This window comes from Lynx rufus, unplaced genomic scaffold (assembly GCF_022079265.1).
Source record: "Lynx rufus isolate CCGP_SWC_20201006 ecotype Redwood Valley unplaced genomic scaffold, mLynRuf1.p SCAF_18, whole genome shotgun sequence".
NCBI classification, from domain to species: domain Eukaryota; kingdom Metazoa; phylum Chordata; class Mammalia; order Carnivora; family Felidae; genus Lynx; species Lynx rufus.
The window spans coordinates 4,429,972-4,451,636 of NW_025814832.1; the positions used below are offsets into that span (position 1 = coordinate 4,429,972).

Consider the following 21,665-nt stretch of genomic DNA (forward strand, 5'->3'; position numbering starts at 1 on the left):
TTCTGACAGTCTGTGGCTTTCCTTTTCATCTCTTAAAAGCATCTTTCAAAAACCAAAAGTTTTTAATTTTGATAAAGCTCAATTTATAAGTTTTATCTGTTTGGATGGATAATGCTTTTCGTGTTAACAACTTTCTCCTATATTTTATTCTAAGAAGCTTCATAGGCTTTAAATGTAGCAATACAATCCATTTTGCATTAATTTTTATGTAAGGTGTAAGTCGAAGTTTATTTTTCTTTTTCTTTTAAGATTTTGTCATTATTTTAATGTTTACTTATTTTTGAGAGAGAGAGCACAGACACGAGAGCTTGGGGGTGGTGGTGGAGAGGATCTGAAGCAGGCTCTATGTCCAAGCAGAGCCCCAAAACTGTGAGATCATGACCTGAGCCAAAGTTGGACGCTTAACTGACTGAGCCACTGAGGCACCCCTAGATTTTATTTTTAAGTAATCTCTACACCCATGATGGGACTGAAACTCACAATCCTGGGATCAAGAGTCGCATGCTCCACCAATTGAGTCAGCCAGGTGTCCCTCAAAGTTTATTTTTATGCACATGCATGTCCAATTGCTCTGGCACTATTTGTTGAAAAATCTATCCTTTCTTCATTGATCTGCCATTGCACCCTTGCCAGGAATCTGTTCACTACATTTGTATGGGTCTATGTCTGGACTCAAGGTTTTGTTTATGAATTTATCCTTTCAACAATATCATATTATCTTGATTACTGTAGGTTTTTGAAATCAGATGGTTTGAGTTCTTGAACTTATTCACTTTTTCAGAATTGCTTTGGCTATTCTAGTTCCTTTGCTTTCCCCCAAATTTTAGAATATGCTTGTCAATATCTATTTTAAAAGCCTGCTGGGATTTTTATTGGGAATGCATTGAATCTATACATCAATCTGGAAACAGCTGACAGCATAACATTATTTAGTCTTCCAATCTATCAACACAGTATATCTCTTCAGTTATTTAGGTTTCCTTGGAATTTTTTCAATGTTTTATGGTTTTCAGAATACAAATCTTGTCCATTTTTTGTTGAATTTAAACTGAAGTTATTTCATTTTCTGGGTATTACAGACAGTACTTCTAGAATAAAACAAGTTCCAGTTGTTCACTGCAGACATAGAGAAATACAATAGGTTTTCGTATATTGAGCTTGTATCCTGCAACTTTGCTAAACCCACCTATTAATTCCGGGCATCCTTTTGTAAACTGTTTGGGAATTTCCAAAGTAAATAATCATGTTGTATGTAACATGGTAAATATGTGGATAAATTTTAAAACTATTTTTTCTCTTAGATTCTTTAAAATATATAGGACTAAAGCAAAAATTGTTAACACTGAATTCTAGATTTATAATGCATGCAAATGTGGGGTGCCTGGTGGGCTTAGTTGGTGGATTGTACAACTCTTGATCTTGGGGTGGTGAGTTTGAGCACCACATGGGGTATAGAGATTACTTGGTGCATTTGGGTGACTCAGTTGGTTAAGTGCCTGATTCTTGATTTCAGCTCAGGTCATGACTTCCTGGTTCATGAGATCGAGCCCTGCATTGGGCTCTGCGCTGACAGCTCAGAGCCTGCTTGGGTTTTTCTCTCTCTCAAAAAAAAAAAAAAAAAAAAAAAAAATATATATATATATATATATATATATTTGTATATATAAATATATATATTTATATACACATATATACATTATGTATGTAAAATATATATTATATAAATATACATATATACATATATATACATATATATATATTTTTTTACATTTGTTTATTTTTGAGAGACAGAGCACAAGTCGGGGAGCAGCAGAGAGAGAAGGAAACACAGAATCTGAAGCAGGATCCAGGCTCTGAGCTGTCAGCACAGAACCCGACGTGGGGCTTGAACTCACAAACTATGAGATCATGACCTGAGCCAAAGTTGGACGCTTAACCAACTGAGCCACCCAGGTGCCCCTACAAAAAGGATATAGGGAGGAGTACATAATTTCTACATTTTCCTTGAAGTGATTAATATTAACAAATAAACTGAAAAGAAGATGGGATATTCTTCTTGTAGAGAATAAGATAATAATAGAGGAACACCTGAGTGGCTCAGTTGGTTAAGTGTCCAACTCTTGATTTTGGCTAGGGTCATGAACTCACAGTTCTTGAGATTGAGCCCCTCCCCTCCCACTAGGCTCTGCACTGATAGCAAGGAGCCTGCTTGGGATTCTCTCTCCTTCCCTCCTTCCTTCCCTCTATCTCTCTCAAAACAAACAAACATTAAAAAAAAAAAGAAAATAATAGAAAAGTTTTAAGTGTTTGTATATACACATAACCAAATGCTATGTAGAACAGAAATAAATGAACTGTAAGTAATTAAAGAGTACAATACTGGGGCGCCTGGGTGGCTCAGTTGGTTGGGCAACCGATTTCGGTTTAGGTCACGATCTCACAGTTTGTGAGTTCAAGCCCCGCGTCAGGCTCTGTACTGACAGCTCAGAGCCCAGAGCCTGCTTTCGATTCTGTGTCTCTCCCTCTCTCTGTCCCCTCCCCTGCTCACACTCTGTGTCTGTCTCTCAATAATAAATAAATGTTAAAAAAAAAAAATTAAAAAAAAAAGAGTACAATACTTCATGTCATCTATTTTCACCGCCTGAGAATAAAGGTAAAGACAAAACTGGTTATAGGCCTAAAGACAAGATAATGCTGTAAAGAGAGAAAAAAAAAAAAGTAGGAAAAAAATATATACAACTAATATATATATTTAAATATATATATACAACTAATATATATATACTATATATATATATACATATATATGTATATATAATATATATACAACAAAAAATTTTTACAACTAATCATTTTGTTTGAAGCCATAAAACTGTGAAGATCCACTTGGGAGCCATTTTAATGAACCAATTAACAATGATCTGAAATCACCACCGAGTGTAAATAGTCTTTCTATATCTTTTTTGTATATTTATATCTTTCATTAACATTAAACAATTTGCTATAGCCACTGAAAATATAAAACTTGCCAAGCTCCTAAAAGAATATATATTCACAAAACCTTACACTAGAAAAAAGAGGTAAACATTACATCTCATTTTTTTAAAACAAAGAACATACTTAAAAAATAAATAAATGAATTTGCTAGAATCATACATGGTCTGCCCTATTTGTTGGCAAGTTAGTTGGCTCCTAAGCCAGTGCAATGTAGCCCATCTACTGACATCATGCTGTTTATATTTAAGATACTGGAAACTAAAAGAGAAAATATTTTTTAAATGTTTATTTTTGAGAGAGACAGAGAGAGAGAAAGTGTGAGCGGGGGAGGGGCAGAGAGAAAGGGGGACAGAGGATCCGAAGTGGACTCTTTGCTGACAGCAGAGAGCCTGATTCAGGGCTCAAACTCAAGAACTGTGAGATCATCACCTGAGATCTGTCTCAGGTTGGATGCTTAACTGACTGAGCCATGCAGGTGCCCGAGACATTTTTATCTTCCTGGCAATGCAGAGATAGTCCTTTTGGACATCTGACTCTTTGGCTTGGTTTCAAATACTTAAGATACCAGCCCTTGATTAACCTGCCTGATGAGACAGCTAGCACAGCTAGCTCAATCAGAGTATATTTAAACTTAAGATGATCCTTATGGTCAATTAATGAAAATTCAGAAATATTATACAAAGTACTTTTAGTCATCTAAAAAAAATTTGATGAGAGGGTCCTTCCTCTATATACCCTATAGATAGACACCACACATTAAGCTCTGTCATGGGGTAGGAGTGACAGGAAACAAAAACCAAACCATGCATTCATGTGTACACACACATGCTACATATACACATACACAGGTTTATTTGATACCACGAAATATGAACGTTAGTAACCTAGAAATGTAACTGTGGCAAAAATATTCAATTCTGGGCTATATTCAAACTTTGCTCATTTACCTGGTACATGTTTCCCATACATCAAGACATTTAACAGAAAACACCTGCTTTGGGGCCACTGGATGGCTCAGTCCCGTTAAGCATCAAACTTGATCTCGGCTCAGGTCATGATCTCATGGTTCATGGGATGGAGCCCTGCCATCGGGCTCCATGCTGACTGTACAGAGCCTGCTTGGGATTCTTGCTCTCCCTCTTTTTCTACCCATGCCCCACTCACCCTCTTTCTCTCTCAAAACAAATGGAAAGGAAAGGAAAGGAAAGGGAAGGAGAGGAGAGGGGAGGGGAGGGGAGGGGAGGGGAGGGGAGGGGGGGGAGGGGAGGGGAGGGGAGGGAAGGGAAGGGAAGGAAAAGGAAAGGGAAGGGAAGGGAAGGGAAGGGAAGGGAAGGGAAGGACAAGGACAAGGACAAGGACAAGGACAAGGACAAGGACAAGGAAAGGAAAAAGGAAAGGAAAGGAAAGAAAAGGAAAGGAAAGGAAAGGAAAGGAAAGGAAAGGAGAAAGGAAAGGAAAGGAAAGGAAAGGAAAGGAAAGGAGAAAGGAAAGGAAAGGAAAGGAAAGGAAAGGAAAGGAAAGGAAAGGAAAGGAAAGGAAAGGAAAAAGAAAAAAGAAAAGAAAAGAAAAGAAAAGAAAAGAAAAGAAAAGAAAAGAAAAGAAAAGAACACCTGATATGAGTAGTTGCCCTTGACTCCTTGAGGCTTTCATGCATGTACCCATGCATTTCCTGATGGGTGGTCCTAATCTGAACCTAGGTTTCCTGACTTCCTAAAACAGCATTTTTCTGGTTTCCCTCCCTCACACACACAGTAAAGTTAGTATAGGTCAGTGAATCTTTGTTATGCCTTCCAATAAGTCAGAAGTCAGCACACATTTTCTATAAAGAAATATTAGTTATTAGTATTTTAGGCTTTCTGAGCCAAATACATATATTATCCTTTTTCTGTTGCATCTTCTTCTTCCTTTTTTTTAAGTAATCTCTACATCCAACATGGGGCTCAAACTTTATAACCCCAAAATCAAATGTGGCATGCTCTACTGACTGAGCCAGCCAGGAGTCCCTGTAAAAACCATTCTTAACTTGGAAGTTGAGCAAAAGTGGTTCATAGGCTGGATTTATTTGGCCCATGGGCTATCGTTTCCCAGACACTACTATAGATTAATCCTTAGTTAACACTTTTCCACATTTGGTTTGAAACTTTCTAAAATACATATTATCACCATATTGTCATTACTTATCATTGAAAAGGATTTGAGAATACATATTCTCACCCTTGGTTCCAAAGTACTTCTTCATATATCTCCTGAGAACAAAAACATTCTCTTGAATAACCCCAATACATTATCAAATTTAGAAAATTTAGTATTGATAGAATACTATTATCTAGTGCATATATAGTCCATATCAAATTTCACCAACTATCTTAGTAATGTCCTCTATAGGAATTATTTTCCAATCTCTGATCACATATTGTGTTTAACTGGGTCTCTTCTAAGCCAGCTCCTGATATCCAGCTTAAACCAATTTGCTTTAGTTGGTCCCATGAGATCCTTACTTTGGGAACTATGCAACTTTCTCTCCCAAACACAGCTCTCTGAAATGTTCTAGCCTGCCTAGGACAATCCCAAAAACTATTGCATAAGGAAGTCTAAGCACTAGAGAATCACCCCCATACACACACAAAATTCTTTTCCATGGGTGAGGCACTACAATGTGTACCCTCTTATCAGAAAACAAGTTCTCTTATTCTATCAATTTAAACTTGAGCTCAAAAATATGTATTCATGGGGCACCTGACTGGCTCAGTCAGTAGGGCAGGCAACTCTTGATCTCAGGGTCATGAGTTCAAGTCCCACATTGGGTGTAGAGCTTACTTAATTAAAAAAAAAAGTGTATTCACCTCTCTACCCTCAGTGCCACTATCTAGTTTAAGCTCTCAGTATTTCATAAATTATTATAAAAGCTTCATTACTACAAAAGCTTCTCTTCTTTGACCTTTGACAATGCCAATCTTTCCTCCACACTTTTTATAACAAATGGAAATGCAATATTTCTCTTGCACTTCAGTGGTTCCCTCAGAACTTCAGAATAAAGCCTACATTTCTTTAGTGTTTCTTTATTTTTGAGAGAGAGAGAAAGAGAAAACGTGAGCAGGGTAGGGGCGGTGGGGTGGGGGTGGGGGGACAACAGAGAATCTGAAGTGGACTGTGCTGACAGCAGAGAACCCAATGTGGGGCTCAAACTCAAGACCCTGAGATCATGAGCTGAGTCGACGTTGGACGCTTAACCTACTGAGCCACCCAGGTGCCCCTAGCCTACATTTCTGAGTACAGGGTAAGGGGCTGTCTTCAAAAGCCTTTGCTTGCCTTTCCTTTTTACCTTCCTCTGATACATCCTCAAGTCCCGACTGCAACCTTAATTCAAAACCTACTTGCTTCACTTACTTCAACAAAGACTACTGACAAGTTATGAATTGGGGTAATACAATTTTATAGATTTAAAATTTTTAAATCGTTGACATTTTGCTAATATGTGATTTAACTCAGTCCCTTTAATGTAAGAAAAGGATAATAACATTACTTCCCCCAATGGATAGATCATACGGGCAGGTCTAAAGAAAAGAGAAAATCTACGGAAATTCTATACTTTTCATTAACAATGAAACACCAATTGCTCCAAAAACACATATATTTACAGAATGATATATGAAAAGCCCAAACAAGTACAAATAATATCAAAATTTAACCTAGGAAAATCTCACTACTACTTCTTGCCCAAACAACCATAAAAACAGGAAGTATATGCAAAGCAATTGTATGAAACTGTTAAAGAGCAACAAATGCAGGCAAGGCTTTAGAGACGAGAATTAGAATGCTTGCGAGAAGAATAAAATACAAAGTGAGATGTAAATTTACTCCAGCTTCATCCCTGAACACGTGGTACAGGAAAATAGAGTCCAAGAAGAAAGCTAAGGTGAGGAGACAGAGGCCAGAGAACAAGAGTTTCCAAAATGTAAGACTTTACAAAGCATCATCTCAGAAAACAAAGCTGAAAATCAGCAGCAAATTATCAAAAATCTGCAAATTATCCTCAAGTAAATAATCAATTTCTAAGCACATAGCTGCATAAGGCTCCCAGAAACCCAGCAGAAAATAGCAGCTGGAAGACTAATCAGCAAAGCTGTCAAAACACAAGAAGTGCTGGAGAGATGGAGATTGGAATTCAAACCCCACCAAAATGACTGAGCCTTGATAAACACCCAAACATTCAGTTGGAATCCCAGAAGGGCCTTGCTTTAAGAGTAAGAATCAGGCCTAGTAACAAAGGCAAAACTGATACCAACTAGTCTTAACAAAGCCTAAAACCAAACCTCAAGGTGATTCACCAATATACCATTAGCTGGCCAAAAGAAAATCCAACTGGGAACACCTAGGTGGCTCAGTCAGTTAAGTGTCTGACTTCAGCTCAGGTCATGATCTCACAGACTCTGAGTTCAAGCCCCTCATCAGGCTCCGTGCTGACAGCTTAGAACCTGGAGCCTGCTTTGGATTCTGTCTCTCTCTCTCTTTCTCTCTATCCCTCTCTCTGCCCCTCCCCAGCTCGTGCTTTGTCTCTCTCTCTCTCTCTCAAAAATAAACATTTAAAAAAATTTAAAAAAAAAAGGAAAATGCAACTGTCTTTGAAGAAAAATAACATCACCCAAAATATCTATAAATTGTCCTCTATGATATAGAGTGACCAATCAAAAATTATAAAGCCTGATAAAAGTAGATCAAATACTGAAGAGCAAAAGAAACTATAAACAGACCCAATGAGGACTCAAATACTGGGATTACCAGACAGAGATTAAACATACACAAAAGGGGCGCCTGGTTGGCTCAGGTCATGATCTCATAGTCTGTGGGTTTGAGCCCCACATCAGGTTCTGTGCTGACAGCTCATAGCCTGGAGCCTGCTTCGGATTCTGTGTCTCCCCCTCCCTCTCTTTCTCAAAAATAAAAGTAAATATACATTAAAAAAAACTAAAACACACACACACAAGAGAATCAAAGGGCACCTGACTGGCTCAGTTGGTAGAGCGTGCAACTCTTGATCTTGGGGCTGTTGAGTTCGAGCCTCAGGTTTGGTGTAGAAATTACTTAAAAATAAATAAAATCTTAAAACAAAAAAAGAATCAGGGGCACCTGGGTGACTCAGTCAGTTAAGCATATGACTTTGGCTCAGGTCATGATCTCACGGTTCATGGGTTCAAGCCCCGTGTCAGGCTCTGTGCTGACAGCTCAGAGCCTAGAGCTTGCTTCAGATTCTGTGCCTCCTGCCCTCTCTGCTCCTCACCTGCTCACACTCTTTTCTCTCTCTCCATAAATAAACATTTAAAGAAAATTTTTTAAATCAATCAATAAATAAAAAGAATCAAATGGACATTTTGGAAAAATTGCACAAAGAACACGAAACAGCTGAAATAGTATAAAGTTTTCACATTGTATAGTGGCAAAAGTGCTAAGTTAACTATAATAAGAATTATACTGGGGTGACAATTAAAATAATAAGAGAATGCATGACCAAAATGTTACTACAAGGGAAAATTTATATATAGATATAGATATATACATATACACACATATACATATATGTATCTTTCCATGGTGGGGAAAATGTATATTCATGTCTTTTTATTTGCTGTAATTTGAAGTTCTGTTGTCTGGGGCCTTGCTAACACGAAGGGACTGCCACTCCCAGAGTTAGCTAATTCACAGAGACAGCAAACAAGCACATCTTTCACATACAAATCACTAATCCAGAGCCCTTACCTCCAACAACCTCACAGTCTAGGTTCCCTATTCTCTGCTTTAATTACCACAGGGCCAAACACTAGACAATTAGGGATAACTCCTGTATCCCAGAGCCTAGTGAAAACGTATAAACTGAGTAATCCTATGGGTTCCTGGCTAACTCATAAACAGAGCATGTGACTCTTGATCTCTTGGTTGTAAATTCAAGCCCCAGTACTTAAAAATAAAATCTTAAACAAAACAAAATAAAACCCTAGATAATCTTAAACTTGCTTACCTTGCCTCACTTGCTTCTTCCCATAGAAACCACAATAATGCTCCTGCCCATGTTTTTCCCTTGCTTCTTCTGCCTCCTCACTGACACCAACACTTCCCCATGTGCCCCACTTTGGCGTGGCATGCCCCTCTCACTTGGATCTATTCAGTATAACAAACCACCTTTCCAGTGGCCATTCTTACCTGATCTGTTGGCCTCCCCATGCCTGAGTAAAACCTATATTTAAAACAATAACAGCAACAATAAACTCTTCACTAATTAAAAAGATGATAAGAAGAGGAGTGCCTGGTTGGCTCAGTCAATAGAACATGTGACTCTTGATCTTGTTGAGGTCATGAGTTTAAGCCCCACACTGGGCATGGAGCTCACTTAAAAAAAAAAAAAAAAGATGGCAAGAACAAAGAATATCAAAAGAACAGATAGGATAAATAGAAATCATATAAGAAAAAAAAAAAACCAGATTTATGCCCAACTATAAATAGTAACTGCATCAAATATAAGTGGGCAAAACACCTCAATTAAAACTAAGATGAAATAGAGAAAAATCTCCTTGCTTTGCTCTTGGCAGAAATTTTCTGGATAGGACACCCAAGTGCAAGCAACAAATGCAAAAATAAGTAAGTGGGACTAAATCAAATTAAAAAGCTCTGCACAGCAAAACAATCAACAAAATGAAAAGGCAATCTATGAAATGGAAGAAAATATTTGTAAATCATGTATCTGATAAGGGGTTAATATCCAAAACATTTAACAAGTTTTAGCTAAAAATAACCCGATTAAAAAATGAAGAGTACCTGAATAGACATTTTTCCAAAAAAGACAATAGGTAAATGAAAAGGTACTCAATATCACTAATCATCAGGAAAATTCAAATCAAAACTACAATGAGATAACACTTCATACCTGTCAGAATGGCTCTAATTAAAAAGTGATAAGTGTTGGCAAGGGTATGCAGAAAAAGGAACTCTGTGCACTGCTGGTGGGAATGTAAATTGGTACAACCACTAAGGAAAACAAATGGAGAGTCCTCAAAAAATTAAAAATAGAATGCCTGTATGATCCAGCAATGCCATTTCTGGGTACATATATAAAAGAACTGAATTCAGGATCTTGAAAAGATACGTGCACCCTATGTTCACTGCAACATTATCATCATCATCACCATAAGTAGGCTCCACACCCAGTGTGGAGACCAGTGCAGGGCTTGAACTCACAACCTTGAGGTCAAGACCTGAGCTGAGATTGAGAGTAGGACACTTAACCAACTGAGTCACCCAGATGCCTCCACAGTATTATTCACAATAGTCAAGATATGGAAACAATCATATCTTAAAGTGTTTGCCAAAGGATGAATGGATAGAAATATGATGTACACACACATACACAGAAATACAATGGAGTATTAATTTACCCATGAGGAAGAAGGAAATCTTTCCATTTGCAACAACTTGGATGAAACTTGAGGGCATTATGCTAAGTGAAATAAATCAGATAGAAAAGGACAAATACAGGGCTCCTGACGGGCTCAGTTGGAAGAGCGAGTGACTCTTGATCTTAGGGTCATAAGTTCAAGCCCCACGATGAGTGTAGAAATTGCTTAAATAAACTTAAAAGGAAAAGAAAAGAGGCAAATACTATATATTATTGCTTATATATGGAATCTAAAGAAAACCTCAGAAAAAGAGTAGAGTAGTGATTACCAGGGGTTGGGAGGTGGGGAAAATGGGGAGATACCGGTCAAAGGGTACAAACTTCCAGTTATAAGGTTATCAAGTTCTGGGAATTTAATGTACAGCATGATGGTTATAGCTAATAATACTATATTATATACTTGGAAGTTGCTAACAGAGTAGATCTTAAATGTTCTCACTACAAAAAGGAAATGATAATTATGTGACAGGAAAGAGGTATTAGCTGATGATGTAGTGGTTATCATTTTGTAATATATAAATGTATCAAATCAACACACCGTACACCTTAAACTTACACAATGTCATATAAATATATTTTATTATATGATATATCATGATATCATATCGCAATATATATATGATAACATATATATATCATATCATATCACAATAAAGGTGGGAAAGAAATTTGGGGGAGAAAAGACAACAAAAACAAGAAACACTTTAGATATAAGGTTCCAGAAATAATAAATGAAAAAGGATGGAGGCATGCCTGGATGGCTCAGCTGGTTGAGTGTACGACTCTTGGTTTTGGCTCGGGTCATGCTCTCGCAGTTCATGGGTTCAAGCCCATATGGGGCTCTGCACTTACTGTGCAGAGTCTGCATGGGATTCTCTCTCCCTCCCTCTCTCGATCACACATGAACTCTCTCTCTCAAAATAAATAAATAAAATTTTTTTAAAAAAGGGATGGAAAAAGAAATACCATGCAAGCATTAGCCAAAGAAAGATGTCTGATTAACATCAAAGTAGATTTGTTTTTAATGTTTGTTTATTTTGAGAGCGAGAGGGTGTGTGCATATCTGTGAGAGGGACAGAGAAAAGAGGGGGAGAGAGAGTCTGAAGTAGGCTCCAAGGGGTCATCACGGGAGCGGGATTCAATCCCACAAACTGTGAGCCAAAATCAGGAGTCATAAGCGTAACTGAATGAGCCACGCAAGCACACCCCAAAGTAGATTTTAAAGCAAGAAATACTATGAAAGATAAACAGTGAAATTTGTAATGATAATGGGACAATTCAAGAAGATACAATCCAAAATTTGTATATTCTTAGTAATTCAGCTTAGAAATGCATAAAGTAAAACAAGAGAGAGCTAAAAGGAAAAGCAGATAAATTCACAATCAGTATACATCTTTGAGTTACTGACAGAACATGCACACCAAAACAAATGAAATCAGAAAGGATGCAAAAGATCTGAAGAACATAATCAATGCATGTTATCAACTTGACATGCATAGATCATTATACCCAACAAACAGCACAATATATGTAATTTTCCAGTTCCGGGAGAAAATATTCACAAATACATAATACGGGTAAGTATCCAGTATGTACAAAGAACTTACAACTCAACAAAAAGAAAAACATCCCATTTTTTTTTAAATGGGCAAAACACTTGAATAAAAACTTCCCAAAGATATGTGAATGGCCTTTAAATCTATGAAAAAGTACCAATCATCAGGGAAATGTATGTTAAACCCTTACTGAAATACTATTACACATCTACCAGAATGACTCAAATTAAAATGACTGTCAACACCTAATGTTGGAAAGGATATGAAGAAAAGAGAATTTTCATATACTGTTGATGAAAGTATAAAATTTCTACTTCTTAATGAAGAAGTCTGACAACTGGTCATAAAACTAAACATGTACCTGCCCCATGATCCAACAGTTCCATCCAAGGTATTTACTTAAAAGAAATGAAAAACTGGGTCCACAAAAAGACTTGTAAATCAAAAGACTTTAGGTCAAAAAAAGTTACAAGAGACAAAGATATTATATATTAATAAAGGTTCAATACAGCAAGAAGATTTAACAATTATAAACATTTACAATACCTAACGGCAGATCATTAAAATGAATGAGGCAAAGATTGACAGAATTGAAGAGAGATATTAACAGTTCTACAATAGCTGGAGACTTTAATACCCCACTCATAATAATGGTGAGAACAACCAGACAGAAGATGAGCAAGGAAACAGAGAACTTAATACAATTAACCAATTAAAATTAATAAACATATAAAGAACACTCTACCCAACAACAGAATATACATTCTTCTCAATGGTACATGGGACATTTGCCAGGATAGACCATATGTTAGGCCACAAATCAACTCAATAAATTTAAAAAGATAGGTATCATAGAAAGAATCTTCTCTGATCTCAACAGGATAAAGTTAGATATCAGTAACAAAAAAGGAAAACTAGAATATTCACAAAGTTGTGTTAATTATAAACAATATACTTCTAAACAACCAACAGATCAAAGAAGAAATCACAATGAACATTAGAAATACCTAGAGTTGAATGAAAACAAAAATACAGCAGATCAAAACTTATGGGACCAAGTAAAAGAAGAGCTCAGGAGGAAATTTATAGCTATAAACACATTAAAAAAAATAATAAGGAAGGAAAAAAAAATCTCAAATTAACAACCTAACTTTACAACTTAAGGAACTAGAAAAAGAAGAACTAAACCCAAAGTTAGCAGAAGGAAGGAAATAATAAAGATTAAGGCAGAGATCAAACAGCGAACACAAAAACAATAGAGAAAATCAATGAAATCGAAAGTTGGTTCTTCAAAAAGACAACAAAATCGACAAACCTTTAGGTAGGTGGACTAAGGAGAAAAGATTACTAAATTACTAAAATCAGAAATTAAAAAGGGGACAGTACTACTGATTCTACAGAAACAAACAGGATTATAAGTGTAGTATGAAAAACTATATGCCAACAAATTAGATGAGAAGGGCAAATTCCTAAAAATACCAAACCTACCAAGACTATATAATGAAAAAATAGAAAATTTGAATACTATTACTTATTAATTACTGTAAGTAGTAACTAGATTGAATCAGTAATAAAATTTTCCCAATAAAGCAAAGCTTTGGACCCAATGGGCTCTTAAAATTCAACAATAACAAACAGCCTGATTTTAAAATGGGCCAAACACCCTAACACTTTACCAAAGAAAATATACAGATGGCAAATAGGCTGATATAAAGATGGTTCACAATATCAGGGAAATAGAAATTAAAACAATAAGATACTATTAAATACAATTAGAATGGCCAAAATGTAGAACACTGACAGTACCCTTTGGTACTGCTGACAATGTGGAGCAAAAAGAACTCTCATTCATTGCTAGTGGGAATGGAAAATGGTACAGCCCCTTTGGAAGATAGTTTGGTCGTTTCTTACAAAATTAAGTATAGTTTACCATACAATCCAGTAATGGTACTCCCTGGTATTTACTCAAAGGAGTTTAAAAACATATCCACACGGGCACCTGGGTGGCTCAGTCAGTTAAGCATCTGACTTTGGCTCAGGTTATGATCCTACAGGTTTGTGAGCTCAAACCCTGCATCAGGCTCTGTGCTAACAACTCAGAGCCTGGAGCCTGCTTCCGATTCTGTCTCCCTCTCTCTCTGCCCCTCCCCTACTCTCACTCTCTCTCTCTCTCTCAAAAAATAAATAAAAATTTAAAAAAACAAACAAACAAAAAAACACCAAAAAGCTGCATAGAGGTTTTTTTCAAGGCAGTGAAAATACTCTGTATGATGATGGGAATTTGTCAATTATACATTACACTAAACCCATGGAATGTACAAGGATGAACCCTAATGTAAACTATGGTGATTATGTCAGTGCAGGTTCATCAGTCGTATTCTGTGGAGGATTGTGATAATGGGGGAGGCTATGCATGTACAAGGGATAAGAATTTATGAGATCTCTCTTTACCTTCCTTTCAATTTTGTTGTGAACCTAACTATAACTGCTTTAGAAAAATAGTTGTTTTTTAAAAAAAATAATGTTTATCCATTTTTGAGAGAGAGAGAGAGAGAGAGCGAGCGAGCAGGGGAGGGGCAGAGAGAGAGGGAGACAGATTCTGAAGCAGACTCCAGGCATCTGAGCTGTCAGCACAGAGACCAACACGGGGCTCAAACTCACTGACCACAAGATCATGACAGGAGCTGAAATCAGACGCTTAACCAACTGAGCTACCCAGGCACCCCTGTGTCATAGTTTTTTAATAACTGACAATTTGGGGCACCTGAGTGGCTCAGTTGGTTAAGTGCCCAACTCCTGCTTTTGGCTCAGGTAACGATCTCACGGTTCAGGAGCCCTGTATCAGACTGCACTGATAGGCCAGTGCCTGTTTAGGATTCTCTCTCCCTCTCTCTCTGCCCCTCCCCTCCCAAAATAAATAAATAAACTTTAAAAATTTGGTAATTCAGGGATCCCTTCAATAGTCTCCGGATATTCTTTTTATTTTCTAGGCTATTCACATTGCTTTATTCTCCTTCTTTTTCCCTCCAAACTGGCAAACATGTCCATTAAGAGGAAACATAATGATGTTCATTACAGCATTATTTTTAACAGCAAAAAAACCAGGCAGGGTTGAAAACCTTAATATCTAATTATGTGGAATGATAAAGTGAATTATGATATATCAAATAGATACATGACAAAATGTGACATAGCCATTGTTATACATGTACACTTATTCATAAGAAAAATAAGCAGTACTGCAAAATTTTATGAAACAAACTATACACTTTAATTTTAAAAATTAAATGGCAGGGTGCCTGGGTGGCTCAGGTTATAAATATTATGTGGTACAGATATATGTAGGATGAATAATCTTCTCATCTGACCTGGGCTATGGGGTTTCTAGGACATGGGACTTTCACCACTGGAACTGGAAAAGTCCTGGCTAAATTGAGATAACAGTAATCCTAGATATATGTACATTCTTGAAAGGCTGAACAGATGTAAATGAAATAATATCAGTGGGTTATCTGAAGGGAAAATAGTTGTAAGTAATGGTTTCTGTACACTTTTCTTTTTTCAGTGTTAAAGGTGATATGATACATCTTTCTATGAACAAGGAAAGTTTACAAAGAGTCTTTTATTGAAAATCTCAAAATAGAATTATAGTTAAAATTCAGGAGAAAACAGACTGAGCTTATACCAATAAAAGAGAAAAGAGAGAAAAGCCAAATAACTAAAACCAGGAAAAGAACAGGACTATTACAAACAACCTACAGAAATAAAAAGGGTCATATGAGCATACTATTTTCAACTGTATACCAATAAATTAGACAACCGAGATGAAACAAATTCCTAGAACCCACAAATAAAAGTAACTTAAGGAAAAACATCAAAAGATGGGGGCACCTGGGTGGCTCATTCAGTTAAACATTGGACTTTTGATTTTGACTCAGGTTATTATCTCATGGTTCATGGGTTTGAGCCCCACAACCAGCTGTGTGCTGGCAGCATGGAGCCTGCCTGGGATTCTCTCTCTCCCTCTCTCTCTCTGCCCTTCCCCCTGCTCATGCTATTTTTCTCTCTCTCTCAAAATAAATTTAAAAAACACTAAAAAAAGAAAGAAAGAAAATATTAACAGACCTATAACAAGTAAACACTGAACAAGTAATCAAAAACAAAGTCCAGAACCAGAAGCCTTCACTGGTGAATTCTACTGAACATTTAAAGAAGAATTAATACCAATTCTTCACTAACTCTTCCAAAAACTAAAAAAGAACACTTCCTAACTGACTCTAGAAGCCAGTATTAGCCTGATACCAACACCACACCAAGAAAATCACACACACACACACACACACACACACACACACACACACACACAAATTACAGTGTCCCTTATGAATAGAGATGTAATGATTATAAACCATGACAAAGTGTGATTTATCCCAGAAATGCAAGAGTGGTTCAATGTAACAAAATCAGTAATGCAATATACTCCATTAACAGAATGAAGGAGAAAAACCATTATGATCACCTTAACTGACATCCAAAAGGTATATAACAGAATGCAACAACCTTTCATGAAAAACAAAACAAACAAAAACCACTCAAAAAATTAGAAACAGAAAAAACGTCCTCAATATGATAAAGGGCATTTATGAAAATCCCACAGCTAACATCATCCTCAATTATGAAAAACTGAAAAAAGTTTTTCCCTAAGATAAGGAACAAGGATGCTCATTTTCATCACTGCCATCAAAGTTACAATTAGAGCAAATAGATAAGAAAAACAAAAGGCATCCAAATTGGAAAGAAGTAAAACTATCTTTGTTTATAGGTGACATGATCTTATATACAGAAGTCCACAGTATCCACATAAAAGATACTACAGCTAATAAATTTAGCAAAATTGTAGTGTAAAAACCAACACACATAAATTAGCTGTTCCTATATACCAGCAATGAATAAATTCAAGAGGAAATTAAGAAAATAATTCCATTTACAATAGCATCTAAAAGAATAAAATATTGATGACTAAATTTAAGCAATGAATTAGAACCCTTGTATACTGAAAACTACAAAACATTGCTAAACAAAATTAAAGAAGACCTAAATAAATGTTTAGAAAGACATATTGCATTCATGGAATAAGACTCAATATTGGTCAGATGCCAATACTACCAAGCATGATCAACAAATTTAAACAATCCCTAACAAAATTTCAACAGCAGAAATGGAAAAGCTAATCCTCAGATTGATATGGAATGGCAAGGGGCCCCAAACAGCCACAGCGATCCTTAAAAAGAATAATAAAGTTGTCCCTGATCTCAAACTTAGTACGACAATACAGTAATCAAAACAGTATGATACTAGCATAAAGATAGATATATAGACAAAAGGAACAGAACTGAGAGTTCAGAAATAAACCTATACAATATGATCAATTGACTTCACAAAGATGTCAAGACAATTCAACAGAGAAAGAACAGTCTCTTCAATAGAGGGCACTGGAACACTGAACAACTAGATTTCCACACACAAAAGAGTAAAGTTGGACCTCTACCTCACAACATATCCAAAAATCAACTCAAAATGAATCGGTGACTTGTATATAAGAGCTAAGACCATAAAACTCTCAGAAGAAAACATAAGGGTAAATATTCACAACCTTGGATTTGGCAATGGATAATGAGACATGACACCAAAAGTATAAGCAACAATAACAAAAAATAGACCAATTGGACTTCATCCAAATTTAAAACCTTTCGTATATCAAAGGTCATCATCAAGAAAGTGAAAAGACAAACTACAGAATGGGAGAAAATATTTGCAAATCATGTATCTGACAAGGACTTAATATTCAGAATACATAAAGATCCCTTATAACTCAACAACAAAGAGACAACCCAAATTTTAAAAGAGGCAAAGGACTTGAATAGACATTTCTCCAACGAAGATATGCAAATGGCCAATAAGCACATGAAAAGATGCTCAACATTGTTAGTCAATAGAGAAATACAAACCAAAACATCAAGATACTACTTCACACCTAGCAGGATGGCTATAATCAAAATAACAAAAAATTACAGGCATTTGTGAGGATGTGGAGTAATTGGAACTCCAGTAAATTACTGGTGAGAATGGAAACAGTACAGCCACTATGGAGCAGTTTGGCAGTCCTCAAAAAGTTAAACATAAAATTACCATGTGATCTAGTATTTTCACTCTTAGGTACACACCCAAATTTGAAAACACTGACTCAAACAGATATTTGTACACCAATGTTCATCGTAGCATTTATTCACAATAGCCAGAAGATGGACACAATCTAGTATCCATCAGCAGATGAATGGACAAACAAACCATGGCACATACAATGGGATATTCATTCATCTATAAAAAGGAATGAAGTACTGATACATGCTACAACATGGTTGACCTGCAAAGTGATTATGCTATACATTATGCTAAGTGATACAAGCTATACACAAAAGTACAAATATTGCATGATTCCATTTATATGATATATCTAAAATAGGCAAATTCATAAACAAAAAGTAGATTAGAGATTGGGTAGAGGGGGAAGGAGTTACTGCTAATAAATACATAGTTTCTGCTTGGGGTGATGAAAAAGTTTTGAAATTAGATAATGGTAATGGTTGCACAACATTGTGCACGTAATTAACGCCACAAATTGTACACTTAAAAATGGTTAAAATGGCAAATTTGACACACACACATATACACACAAGAAAAAAAGACTGGTACATATCCTTCTGTCAAATAATAATCCTAGATTTCCAAAACACTAAAATTGACTGTGTATGAGACTTAACAGAAATCAGAGTTCTTCTGCAATATTTAATTCTGTAGTAATGCAAGTCATTAGACTCTTCAAACCACTGTACTAAAATGCTAAACATGTAAGTTAAAGCAAAATAATATTGTTTCCCATTTTTTTAATAATCCAAGAAGCTCAATAAATAAAACTATCTACTTTCATATTATACACATATATCTATGTAAGTGATTATAAAATGGACTATTGCCTATGTTTCTTTATATTATTTTTTTTTTTTTTTTACTCTGCCAGGACTAGATATTAAGTAAATGCTGGTCACTGACATTAAGCCTTTAACACTTACAAAATATACTGCTCCAAAGCTTCCATGGCCAATTTCTCTGAGATCTGTGAAGAGCTTCTCTGGGTCTTCTTTGAAGAAGAGCTCTGCAATTTCAGGGTCCTTCAGACTGCCCGCTCGGTTGGTTGATGGCATCCTGCTGGGCAATCAGTTCTCTGATTCTAATTTTATACTGCTATCCCAATCCCTGGTTCATCTGTATGAATGAAGCCACGTTGGCATAAACTATTGAAGAGAAATAAGAGAAAAAAAAGTCAGGAAAAGCAAAAACCACTAAGAATAATTACAAGATCATTTTCTGACAGCATATACAAAATTATCTGCGGCCTAGAATTTCACTGAGATGGAGGTGTGGTCTACTAGTACAGTAGTTCCTAAATCTGAAAAGATACCATTTACCATTGTTTAATCAACTCTGATACAGACATTCCAAAGAAAAACACAATGGGAGAAAGTAATGAATTTCACACAGACAACTGTTTCCCTCATAAATCTGATTCACATTAAAATATGGCCTTCATCAAATCTGTATCATTAGATAAGTAGATATTACAGATAACCAGTAATTCCCTGGTGTTCTGTTATCAGTTCCTTTATACCAGAGTACTGACATATACAGATTATAGATAATATATTTTTAAAATATAGACTTTTTTAAATAAAAATTTAAAAACTGAGAGGCTTCAGAACCTCTGGGTTCTGGAATGACACTGCCTGGACATGAATCCTGACAACACTATTTACAAACTGTGGACTTTGGTACCCTCATTTTCCTCATCTGTACAATGAAAATAACATACTTCATAGGATAGCATCCCTCAGGGAAATCAGAGAAATCAGAAATAATGAGGGACATTTCCTCTGCCAAATATCAAAACAGAATGCAAAACAATGGCATCATTAGAATACTAAAAATAGGACAAGCAAATTAATAATCTAAAAGATAGTCAAGAAACAAACCAATGTATGTGTACCTTGGAATTTAGCATACAATTATAAAAAGAAATAAATGCAGAGAAAACTGAGAACACATTCAGAAAAAATATATAAAAATTATAACCCTATCACATATCTTACATAAACATTACTGGCCTATAGAGGTATCCCAAGTAAATGAGGAAAAAAGGAATCGGATATATACAAGTGATGTTTGGAGACTCCAGTAACTATTTGGTAAAAAAAATAAAATAACACCTGTTCTTCAAACTAAACAGAATCACACACAGGCAATACAAACATAAATACAACATATGGCAATTACATATGGGAAATACAAACATAAAAAATGAAACTGGGGCACCTGGCTGGCTCAGTTGAAAGAGCATGTGACCCTTGATCTTGGAGTTGTGAGTTTGAGCCCTACACTGGGTGTATGTAGAGATTACGTAAAATAAGTACAATTTTAAAAAATGAAACTATACAAGTAGTAGAAGGAAACAGGTTAAGTTCCTCCATAATCAGGAACTGAGGAAACTTTCCTAACTGTTCCAAATCCAAAACAATAATGACAAAGACTAATACATATTTAACAATATAAAAAGACAACTTGGGAGGAGAAGCCACGGAAAAAGACACACCTAAACAAAAAGACAAAAAATAAACTTGGAAAAAAGTTTGAAACTTATGTTTACAAATGTTAATATCCCTAATATGTAAAGAGCTTTTAAAAAAAAGTGTGTGTCGGGAGTGGGGAGAGGTGCCTGCGTAGCTCAGTTGGTTAAGTGTCAGACTTGGGACTCAGGTCACGATTTCACTGTTCATGGATTCAAGCCCTGTGTCTGGCTCCACACCATCAGTATGTGCCCCTCCCCACTCACGTTTTTTCTCTCTCAAAATAAATAAATAAACGTTAAAAAAAAAAAAGGAAAGAAAAAAAGACAACAATCTGATATACTTAATATCTGAAAAGTTTCTGAAAACAGCAAATAGAAAAGAATCCAGCAGATATGTGTAATTCACAGAAGAAAAAAAAAATAAGGAAACAACCATTAAATATATGAAAATATGTTCAAAATCACTCCAAGTAAAAGAAGACAAATTAAAACTATACTAAGATTTCATTTTGTAATCAGAAAGGCAAAAATTGACCACCTGTTGATGGTGGGGTAGAAGGGAAGTATGTATGCACTCATCCATTAGCAGTGGTAATGGAAAAAAACAATATAAACCTTATGGAGAAAAATCTAGCAAAAACATGCACTGACCATTTCAAACAAAATACCACTCTACGGAATCTATACCAAAGGTACTTCTAGAAAACATCAGAAATGATAAATGTACAAGGTCAGGAACTGGAAATCATTACAGTGCTCATGGGAGTGTAAAATAGTACAACCATTTTGGAAAATTGTTTAGCAGATGCATATCAAGAAAAATAAGTATTTACTATATGAAGGAGCAATTCCTGAACTAGCTGTCATTTATTCAGTCATAAGAAAACACAGGCACACAAAAACTTGTACATAGTAGCTTTATTCATAACAGTCCAAAACTGCAAATAATACAAATGTCTATCAACAAATAAATGTAGAATAGAATTGT

General features: G+C 35.8%; 1 protein-coding gene across 1 annotated transcript in view; it reads right to left on the reverse strand.

Moving 5' to 3' along the window:
- The window catches only part of TAOK1 (TAO kinase 1), a 144,412-nt gene that overhangs the window by 65,954 nt on the left and 56,793 nt on the right, over window positions 1-21,665 (reverse strand). Inside the window, exon 2 of the mRNA XM_047080698.1 lies at window positions 19,128-19,349. Within this exon, the coding sequence (XP_046936654.1) occupies window positions 19,128-19,259 (132 nt within the window). The 5' untranslated portion in view covers window positions 19,260-19,349. The remainder of the gene's footprint in view (window positions 1-19,127; window positions 19,350-21,665) is intronic.